Source organism: Tachyglossus aculeatus, chromosome 15, assembly GCF_015852505.1.
Source record: "Tachyglossus aculeatus isolate mTacAcu1 chromosome 15, mTacAcu1.pri, whole genome shotgun sequence".
NCBI lineage: Eukaryota > Metazoa > Chordata > Mammalia > Monotremata > Tachyglossidae > Tachyglossus > Tachyglossus aculeatus.
In genome coordinates, this window is record NC_052080.1 from 21,286,591 (window position 1) to 21,297,846 (window position 11,256).

The following is an 11,256-nucleotide window of genomic DNA, read 5'->3' on the forward strand; positions in this document are numbered from 1 at the left end:
ACCTCATCTGTAAAATGGGGATTAAGACTGTGAGCCCCATGTGGGACAGGAACTCAGAAGAACATTACTTGGTGCCTCTGTCTGTCTGGGGAAGTGCTTAGTACAGTGCTTTTCACACAGTAAGTACTCAAAAAATATCATTAATTGGGGAAGAAATGCCATTTCAGCCTCCTTTCTTGGACGGCTTTGCAGATGCCACTCACTTTGATGCATGAATCAAGAAAATACAGCAACCCAGGGTGAAAACAGGTCATCTAGTCCATCCCCTCGCCTCCCAAGTGTGACCTGTCGAACATCCCAGACAGATAAAAATCTATGTATTAAAAATTCCCTGGGAGAAAGCAAGTATTGTTGCTAGCTACCCATATGTACCTGATTCTTATTAGGCACCTCCTAATCCAGTGGTATTTATCAAATGCTTATTGCGTGCATAGTAGTCTACTGAGCATTTGAGAAAATACAGTATAGTTGAAGCAGACACAGTTTGTGCTGGAGATTATTTAGAGCAGACAAGCCTTATTCAGCAACCAGCCCCTTTCAGTGAGTCCTTGCTGGGTTTATCACGCTGCTTTGTAACGTTGGGCAAGTGACTTAAATTATCTGTGCCTCTGTTCCCTCATCTGTAAAATGGGGATTCAATACCTGTTCTTCCTCCTTCTTTAGACTGTGAGCCCCATATAGGACCAGATTATCTTACATCTACCTCCGTGCTTAGTACAGTGCTTGGTACTTAGTAAGCATTTAACAGTGCTCTGCACACAGTTAGCACTCAATAAATACGATTGATTGATTTAACAAATACCACAATTTTTTATTGTTATTTATTATTATTATCAGTACCAGTATTTTCAGCCCTCCCTGTCGTAGAATTGTTCCTTATGTCTAACTTCCATTCTTGGTTCTCCATTTGACGTCTCATACTCTGTAGATGTGAAAGACTGAAAGGTATCATGCTCTAAATCATTTACGTGTTGAGAAAGGGTATGAATTAACAGTGTTTGTGGTGTCCATTAAGCACTTAATACAAGCCAAGAGCTGTTCTAAGGTAATCAGGTTGGGCACAGTCCTTCTCCCACATGGGGCTTAAAGAGTTAGTAGGAGAGAGAACTGAGGCACAGAGAAGTTAAGTGGCTTGCCCAAGGTCACACAGCAGGCAGATGGTAGAGCTGGGATGAAAACCCATGCTCTTTTCCGTGGTCACCATCAGTTCTAGACATTCTAGCAGAACTAATGGGTTGAAGGAATTGAGGGTGCTGTAATAAATACCATCACTACTATTAAATCGAATCCTGCCCCTAAGAACACACTGATTCCATTGGAGGGCTGATATCGAGGACAGTGGACCAGAACGGGACAATGAAAGGTTTCCCAGCATCGTCCTGGAGTCACCAAAAATCTCTGCTCCTCTCTTATCCACTGGGAAAGGCCAGGAATGATGAACTTTTGTTGTTTCTGCTATGAGAGCCCGCAGATGTTTCCAGATCGGAAAAGGAAGAGAAAAACATCCTCTTCCCCATCACTCCCCCTCAGTCTTGTTGACACCAACAACAAAAAATGCCTAGTGTGTGTGGTTTTCAGCAAGAACGGGGAAAACTGTTTTCCACTTTTCCCAGAAACGACGGGTGAGATTTCCCTGCGTGTTTTCCAAGCTGGGAAAATAGGCCTCACCGAAATCCCTCATGGCTCACAAGGATCGTCCAAGATGTGAGTCAGACTCTTTTGTGGTAGTTGACCTCTTCCAGCTTGGCACAGGCTTTCTACACTTGATGGGATGAGGAGAGACCTTCTTATTCCGGTCTGTCGTGGTGGGGGCATGCGGGGGAGGGTGTGTGTGTCTCCTCATAGGCTGACTGAAAAAAGCTGATGTGCCATCCATAGGTTTTCAGAGTGTGCCATCTTCTGGTCTAATCTTTCAACTTTTCTAATCTTTTGACTGTTCTTCAGCTCCCTACTTGAATCTGGTCATCATCGGTGTTACTTATTGGAGCGCTGACCGCATTCAGAGCACCATTCCTCAGGTCTGCCCGGACTCAGAAATCTCTGACCCGGCATGCATCCCTCTACCCCTTTTGTTGGGAGCCCCGTGTGGGCCCGAGACCATGTGTGACGTGATTACCTCACCTCTACCCCAGCCCGTTGCGCAGTGTGTGGAACGTATAATTATGGTATCCGTGAAGCTGTCCTAGGGGCTACAGCAGACGCAAGTTGAGATCCAATGGAATCTCTGTCCTTTACGGGACTCACAATCCAGCTTTTCATCATTTCCCAGATGAGAAATCTGAGGATCAGAGAGGTTGTGCGACTTGCCCAAGGTCACACAGTAGGCCACTGTCGGGCCTGGGACTCAAACCCGGGTCCGATGACTCGCAGTCCGACGCTCTTTCCACTGGACTTTACCTTAAACTGCATCCCCTTTTAGACTGTGAGCCCACTGTTGGGTAGGGACTGTCTCTATGTGTTGCCAATTTGTACTTCCCAAGCACTTAGTACAGTGCTCTGCACATAGTAAGCGCTCAATAAATACGATTGATGATGATGATAATGATCCCCCATGGGCACCTGTGTGGGAGTTAGAGAAAGAAGTATTTACTAAGTGCTTGTGAAAGCACAATAGCATTGGTAGATATGATCCCTGCCTTCAGAGAGCTTAGAAGCTAGCAGGAAAGAGAAATACTTTAGATTAAATTACTGGTAGAGGAATTGCTTCAAGTTTACCAATGTGGACGTTACTGCTGTGGTAAAGGTGGAGAAGAGAGTAAGGTTTTAGGATTATGGATTTAACTGCAGAGGTGACACAGAAGCGAGTTGAGGGTGGCAAGATGAACGATTAGTCAGGGCAGGGTTCCTGGAGGAGATGTAGACTGTAAACTCGTTGTGGCCAGGAAAAGTGTTTCTCATATTGTTGGGTTGTATTCTCCCAATCGCTTAGTACAGTGCTCCATGAACTTGACCCGCCTGGCCGACTGGTATGTCCAGAGAGCTGCAGAATTCATCCGCTGGGCAAGGTAAAAGAACCCCAAAGGGCTCATCATGTGTGTCAGTCCGTCCTTTTGTCATGTTTTGGTTTCTTTTCTTTTTTTTGTATGTGTGCATAAAGTTCTTACTAAATGCTGGAATAGATACAAGATAATCAAATGGGACACACTCCACGTTTCAAATGGGGCTTAGTCTTAATTACTATTTCAGGTAGTGAGTCAAGAGCCCACTACAATACTCTAGTGGTTCATAGAGCGTTCTGCATACAGTAAGTGCTCATAGGATTGAAAATTTTACAGGTGAGGTAAGTGAGGCCCAGAACAATTGCTATTTGCCCGAGCATGCGCAGCATAAAATGAGTGGAGCCGCGATTTACAACCCAGGTCCTTGGAATCCCAGGCCTGGGCTCCTTCCACTAGACTGCACTGCTTCTCTGTCCCAGCTGATTTATTCATTCATTCAATCGTATTTACTGAGCACTTACTGTATGCAGAGCACAGTACTCAGCGCTTGGGAAGTACAGGTTGGCAACATATAGAGATGGTCCCTACTCAACAACGGGCTCACAGTCTAGAAGGGGAGACAGACAACAAAACAAAACATGTAGACAGGTGTCAAAATCGTCAGAACAAATAGAATTAAAGCTATATGCACATCATTAACAGTACAAGTCTCCCTTGGTTCTGTTCCCTTGTTGTTTGTGTCAGCAGGCCGTCTCCCTGATTATCCTGCAGGCTTCTGGGAAATCTCATTCTATCACACTTTTCCAAGACCTCATTACAATATGGTGTACTCATTAGTTGTCACGTTCATGCGATATACTCTACTGCAACAATTCTTCATTTTCGATAGTGAGCGTGATATTTAAGCACCTAGTTGATGCTAAGCATTGTGTAAAATAGAGGATCATTTGGTCAGTCTTTTCTTCCTCCTTCCTCTCTTCCATTCAAAGTGGGAGCACCTTGTGGTCACTGAATGTGATGTTACTCAGGTGTGGATTTGCCAAGCATCTTGATGGTGCTCCCAAGTGGATGCTCAGGAAAAGCCACTAACGGGTCTGGCTTGGGCAGGTGGGCTGACACTTCCTTGCCAGAGGGAAGAGGAGAAGGAAAGGGGCTGAGTGGCACCAACTTTTGTGTTGGTGTGTTGTTGTGGGTTTTTTTAATTTTTTGTGCTACGTTTTGGCACTTACTGTGTACCGGGCCCTGTAATAAGGTGGGGGCAGATAGAAGACAATCGGGATGATCGAAGGCTCCAGGGGGCTATAGAGGGGGTGGGGGCTTGGGATGAGTGGGCATTGGACTCTGGTTCTAGGGTCTCACTACCATTTCTGTTTTCCGAGTCAGGGAGCGAGGTGCCCCATTCCTGCTCTATCTGGCCCCGGCTGCCAGGCACATCCCGCTGCCCACAGCCCCGGGGGGGTGGCTGGGCTGGATCCCTACCGTGCCAGACTGCGGGCGCTGGACAGGATGCTCGGCCACATCAAGGACCATGTGGATGCGGCAGGGCGAGGGACCACCTTGCTCTGGTTCTCAGGTAAAGCCGTCAGCGGCACGGTCACGGCACCGTTCGTACCTCTAGTTCTCTATGCGCTGGGGGGTGAGTGAGGTGATCGGGCATGTCGGTGGCCCCACGTGGGGCTCACTGCCCAAGATGAGGGCAGCTGGGGTCAGGCCCATCCTGCAGACCGGGAGAGTCAGGCCCAGAGAAGGGGGGATGTGGTAGAGAAGGAGCAGAACTGCAATTGGAAGTCAGGTCTCCTGAAAGCACAATGGCACCAACTAGTTGAACGCTTTTGGGAGTGGGAATGGGGAGTTTTCTCTCAAACTGCAGTTACGGGCATGAGGGAATGGGATGATCTGATGCTTTTTCAAGCTGGCAGATTTTCCCTCTCCAACTCCTCCCTGAGCCGTGGGACTAGTGGTGACCAAGTGAGTGGTACTTCTGGGGAGAGTAGTGATAATCTGGAGTGCTTACCATGTGTGCTAAGCTCTGGGGCAGGACATGTTTCCCCACACCTCAAACTCCAGTGGTTATCCGTTTACTTCCACATCAAACAAAAACTCCTCACCATTGGCTTTCAAGCACTCAATCACCTTGCTCCCTTCCACTTCACCATACTACTCTCCTTCTATAACCCAGCCCGAACGCTTTGTTCCTCTAATGCTAACCTTCTCACTGTGCCTCGTTCTCATCCGTCTCGCCGCTGACCCCTCAGCCCCATCCTGCTTCTGGCATGGGACACCGTCCCTCATCCTATCTGACAAACAACTACTCTCCCCCGTTTTACAGCCTTGTTGAAGGCATGTTATCCACAAGGCCTTCCCTGACTGAGCTTCCCTCCCCTGTTCCCTTACCCTCTTCTGCGTTGGCCTGACTTTTCTTCCCTCGGTTCTTACCCTCTCGCAACCCCACAGCAGTTATGTATGTATTGTTAACTTATTTATGTTAAGTCCCATCTCCCTCACCCCTCTCGATTGTCAGTTCATCGTGGGCAGGGAATGTCTGTTGCCGGTTGTGTTTTCCCAAGCGTTCAGTCAATATGATTGAGTGGAGTACAACACAAGATGGGGTGCCCGAGGTTTGCGGGTTAAGTAGGGAGAATGGGTATGATCCTCATCTCCCAGATAAGGAAGACCAGAGAAGTGAAGTGTCTCACCCCAAGTCACACAGCAAGTGAGCGAGTGAGCGGGAACTGGAATCCGGGGCTCCAGATGGCTAAGCCTGTTGTTGACCCCAGTCCGCACCGTTCTGCAGAATCAAAAGGGAGACACGGATTCATATGTGATATTTATTGAGCATTTATTCTGTTCACAGCACTGTTCTGAGCAATTGGAGGAGAGTCCAGTACACCAGAGGCGGTAGACACATCCCCTGCCCACAGCAAGTGTACAGAGAGGGAGAAGCGAGTTGTCTGGCCCCACCGAGTCAGGTCTTATGCGGGAGAAGCATCGCGGTAGGAGGCAGGGTCCTCATGCCCCTGACATTCTCTCTCTTTTCCTTGCAGGGGACAGTGGCCCTTGGGCTCGGAAGTGCCAGCTGTCTGGGAGTGTGGGACCGTTCCTGGGAGCCTGGAAAACACATCAAGGTAGGTGGCGGGGGTGACCTGGTGCTCGGCTCTGGCCGCTCAAAAGTCGGGTTGGCAGAGATGGGGCCGATTATGACTGAACTCCTCGCTGTATGGCGTGTTTACTGAGAATCCGCTGTGGTATAAATGTGATGGTGATATCTGTGAAGTGCTTACCCTATTGTAAGCATGAGGGGAGAAACTTTTTTGTCTGGGGGATTAAGCACTTTCTAGTAAGAACTCGGATAGATACGAGGCGATGGGCTCGGACACGGTCTCTGTCCGGCACGGAGCTCACGGTCTCGGCTTCCGTTTTGTAGATGAGGTAACCCAGGCACAGAGAAGTGAAGCAATTTTTCCGAGGTCACACAGATGAGCAGCAGAGCTGGGTTTAGGCCCCAGCTCGGTAAGCCTTCCACCGGGCCAGATTGTTTTTCTGCAGTGGCCTATAATGCGGTCACGTCAGACGCAGTCTTCGTAGCACGAGAGGTTTACAGCCTAAAGGGAAGGATGGGTATCGGATCTCCATTTTACAGGTGCAGAAAGTGAGGTCCGGAGAGGGGTAAGCAACTGGGCCGGGGTGAGACTTGGGTCTCCCGAAGCTTGGCTCCGTGGAAGGTGGTGCCGGAGTCTTTTCTGGTTCAACTGATTAAGCCGGGCCCCTGGTAGTCACAGTGAATACCGGGAGCCTGCTTTGGGTTCTCTGCCCAGACTTTTCTGGAGGAAGCAATTCATTTTCCCACTCCTCCAGTGGGGTAGAATAGGGGAGGCCCCAGGTGCTGCCAACACGGGCTCTCGCCTCGCTGGGCCTTGGCCCGTTCCTGTAGGGGAGGCTGCAGTCTCTGAGCAGCCAGCACACCCCCGGGGCCTCGTCCCACTAATTCCCTGTTTGGAATGGGGTTTGTGTGCCTAGATTTTCAGGGAGGAAGCAGGAGGTGTGAGGTAAGTCTGGGAGTGGGGGATGCAGGCTTCCTGAGGGAACATTGGGAAGCGTGTTCTCTGCCCTGTGGGGAAGTGAAAGGTGCCTAGCTTCAGCTGGGGTGCGGTTCCGAGTGTGGATGTCGCAGTGGATCACTGAAATGGTAAGAATCAGTTTGGAGGGGTGGGAAACATTTCGTTCATTGGGAGTTTATATAGAGGGAGTGTGTGTGTGCGCGCGCGCACACGTATATACAGTTGTGCTTGGTGCTCAGACATCCCTGATGGTAAGAATCATCATTAAGTTTGTGCCTGATGAGGCCAATTTTTTAAAAAAAAATGTATTTAAGCTCTTTACTATGTACCAGGCACTGTACAAAATGTTGAGGTAGATCCAAGGTGGCTGGGTCGGACACAGTCCTGGTCCCATATAGGGTTTCTCGTCTTGAACTCCAGATTTACAGATGAGGTCACTAAGGCCCATGCAAACCAAGTAATGTACCCAAGACCCCAGAGTGGTGGAACTGGGATTCGAATCTAGGACTTCTGACTCCCAGGCCTGTGTTCTTTCCACTGGGTAAATAACAATAATAATGATAATGGCATTTATTAAGCGCTTACTATATGCAAAGCACTGTTCTGAGTGCTGGGGAGGTTACAAGGTAATCAGGTTGTCCCATGTGGGGCTCAGAGTCTTAAAGCTAAGCCTCCATATTCACCCATTTATTCAGTGGTTTCTTCTTCACCATTTTCCGGTATGCTAATCGATCGTATTTATTTTGAGTGATTTATTTTATTTATTTTGAGTGATTACTGCGTGCATTGCACTGCTCTGAGTGATTGGGAGAGAACAATACAACAGAGTTGGTAGAAACTTCCCCTGCCCACTATAAGCTGTGGGGGAGACGGACATTCATCGGAATAAATTATGGATATGTACATAAATGACAAGCCGCATGGCTCAGTGGAAAGAGCATGGGCTTTGGAGTCAGAGGTCATGGGTTCAAATTCTGGCTCTGCCAATTGTCAGTTGTGTGACTTTGGGCAAGTCACTTAACTTCTCTGGGCCTCAGTTACCTCGTCTGTAAAGACTGTGAGTCCCCTGTGGGACAACCTGATCACCTTGTAACCTCCCCAGTGCTTAGAACAGTGCTTTGCACATAGTAAGCGCTTAATAAATGCTATCATTATTATTATTATAAATGCCGAGGAGCTTAGGGGTGAATCAGGGGCCCAAGGGCAATGCAGAAGGCAGTGGGAGAAGAAAAGAAGGCTTAGTAGGGAAAGCTGTCTCGGAGGAGATGCTTTTAATAAGGTTTTGAAGGTAGGGAGAGTGATGTTGTCAGATTTGAAGAGGGACTGCATTGGGAACCAGAGGCGGGATGTGGACCGGAGGTTGACGGCGAGATAGATGAGATGGAGGTACGGTGAGTAGGCCGGCGTTCCAAGAGCCAAGTCTGCGGGCTGGGATGGGGTAGCGAATCAGAGTGGTGAGGTAGGAGGGCAACGAGCAGATCGAATGTTTAAAGCAGTCGGTAAGGAGTTTCCGTTTGATGCTGAGGTAGGTGGGCAACTGCTGGAGGTTTTTGAGGAGTGAGGAGATGGGGAGTGAACATTTCTGTATTAAAACGATCTGGGCATCAGAGTGCAGTTTGGGCCTGAGTGGGGAGAGATAGAAGGCGGGGAGGTCAGCGAGGAGGCCGAGGCCGTAATTGAGGTGGGTTAGGATTAGGGCTTGGATTAACATGGTAGCAGTCTGGATGGTTAGGAAAGGGTGGATCTTAGTGAGTGGGGTTTTTGGTTTGTTTTTTGGGAGGCTGTGAAGGTGGAATGGACAAGATGTAGCGGCAGGCCAAGCGAGAGGTGAGTCGAGGATAACGGTGAGGTTTCGAGCACGTGAGGCTTGGAGGAGGGCGGCACGGTGTACTGCGATGAGATAGTGGGTGGAGCCCGGGCTTTGGGTGGCAAGGAAAGGGGTTCCGTTTGGGATGTCGAGTCGGATGGACGTCCGAGTAGATGTGTTCCGAAGGTCGGGAGAAGATGTGAGATTGCAGGGAATGATAGAGTGATGGGGGCTCAAGATGTCCATCTGGGTACCATCTGCTTAGAGAGGGTAATTGAAGCATTAGGAGTGAATGCTTTCTCCAAGGGAGTGGGTGTAGATGGAGAATAGAAGGGGACCCAGAGCTGAGTCTTGAGGGAATCTCACCCGTATTTCCCGTCTTAAAAGAAACCTTCTGTTGAGTACTGCCTCACATCCCTGTTACCGTTCCTTTACAGATTGCTGGAATGAGGCATTCACAAATGCAGTCTCCACTTCCTCTCATCCAATTCTGTGACGGACATCCTCTGATCCCAAGCCTCCTTCACTCCACAGAAAATGCTGTCAAGTCACCGATCTCCTTCTGGCCCAACTCAACAGCCTCTTATTCCATTCTAATGGTCCTTGACCCTTCGGCCCAGCCAACCATCCCCTTCTCTCGGAAACTTTTTCCCCAGCCGGGTTTCACCGACGCTGTCCTCTGCTGGTTCTCCACCTATCTCTCCTGTTGCTCGTCCTCAGTCTTTTGCGGGCTCCTCCTCTATCTCCCATCCTCTGACCGTGGAGAACTCATTCGCTCTCTCGGCCTCAGGTATCAGCTCCATGCGAATGGTTTCCAGATTTACATTTCCAGCCCCCGGCTCTCTCTTCTTCTCTGCAGCCTTGGATTTCCTCCTCCCCTTGGGAGGGGTCTACTGGGATGCCCCTCCGCCACCTCCGACTTGAACCGTTCAGAACAGAACCCCTCCCCTTCCTACTCAAAAGCTGTTCTTCGCATGACTTTCCCATCTCCGTGGACGGCACCACCCTCCTCCCCGTCACACATGCCCGTCACCTTGGCGTTGTCCTCGGCTCCCCTCTCTCTCGGCCTTTCGCCGAATCCCGTCAGTTCTACCTTTGCGACCTAACTAAAATCTGCATTTTCTTCTCTACCCAGATGGCTGCCGCATCGATCCTGGTGCTCACCCCATCCTGCCTCGGCTACCACGTCGGCTCCCTCGCTGACCTTCCTGCCATCTGTCTCTCCCGACTAGGGTCCACACCTCACTCTGCTGCTGGGGTCATTTTTGTACAAAACTGTTGGGTCCACATTTCCCCCACTCGTTAAGAACCTTCAGTGGTTACCGTTCCACTCTGCTTGAAACCAAACTCCTTCTCCCTGGATTTAAGGCATTCTGTCGGCTCATCCCCTTGTTTCCTCCTACGACCCACCACGCTCACTTTGCTCCTCTAATGCCAACCTATTCTCCGTATCTCCAGCTCGTCTAGCTCCCGTCCGACCCCTCAAGTCCATCCTTCTCCTGGCGTGGAACCCACTCCCCCTTCATCGCTGACGCATGATTCCTCTCCCCATTTTTTAACCATTAGAATTCCATCTCCTCCAAGAGGTCTTCCCCTATCGAGCCCTCCCTTCTGCTTGCTGCCCCTTCTCGCTTTTGAGTTGTCTTCCCCCTTGGATCTGTACCCTTGATTCACCAAACTCTCAGCCTCAAAGCACTTAGTTATGTAACTGTAATTTATTTTAATTCCTGTGTCCCCATCTAGCTGCTCAAGTCATGGGTAGGGAACGGGTCTACCCACTCTCCCAAGCACTTAATGTGTTTTTATTGCACACAGTGAGCACTCAAATGCGATTGATTATATGGCCCGGTAAATTTACACTAGGGCTCGATACAAAGTAAGTGGTTAAAGATTAATATGTCACCTTGCTTAATGATATTATTCATCCTCCCTGGGCTTCAGTGAGATTGAATGGGCAATATTTCAGATCACGTGGGTTGGTGTTCTTGAAGAAGCTCGTGCTGTGAAGGTGTTGTTAGTCAGCGATTGAATTAGTGGGTCAGTGGGTGGGTGGTTCAGAGATGCCTCCCTATCGACCTCCTTGAAAAACAGGTTTGTTACAGTCCCTCACTTACGGTCACTGCTTAGTCCAGTGCTTTGCACACAGTTGGTGCTCAATAAATTAAATGGATGCATTGTGTCACTCTGTAGTGAAAAAGCACATATGTAGGGATGTTATCCACTTGTGCGTGTGCGTGTGTGTATGAGAGACAGAGAGAGAGATTAGTGTTAAGCACTTATATATTTAAGTGATGATTTTGGAATAGATAAGGCAGTGCTTGTCTCATGTGGGGGCTTATGATATAAGGGGGAGGGAGAAAAGACATTGAAAAAATCACCGTTTTAAAAACAGGAGATGGAGTTGATTCACCCAAGGTCACACGACAGGTGAGTGACAGAGCTCTGGGGTTGG

At 49.1% G+C, this 11,256-nt stretch overlaps 1 protein-coding gene across 1 annotated transcript; it reads left to right on the forward strand.

The window, feature by feature from the left end:
* The first annotated feature begins 2,515 nt into the window (after positions 1–2,515).
* LOC119937815 lies at positions 2,516–10,986 on the forward strand. Its single transcript, XM_038757466.1, has 4 exons — positions 2,516–3,005; positions 4,323–4,512; positions 5,984–6,064; positions 9,940–10,986. Exons 1-4 carry the CDS (start codon positions 2,941–2,943, stop codon positions 10,108–10,110), a joined length of 507 nt encoding a protein of 168 aa, XP_038613394.1. The 5' UTR covers positions 2,516–2,940; the 3' UTR covers positions 10,111–10,986.
* The last annotated feature ends 270 nt before the right edge of the window (positions 10,987–11,256 follow it).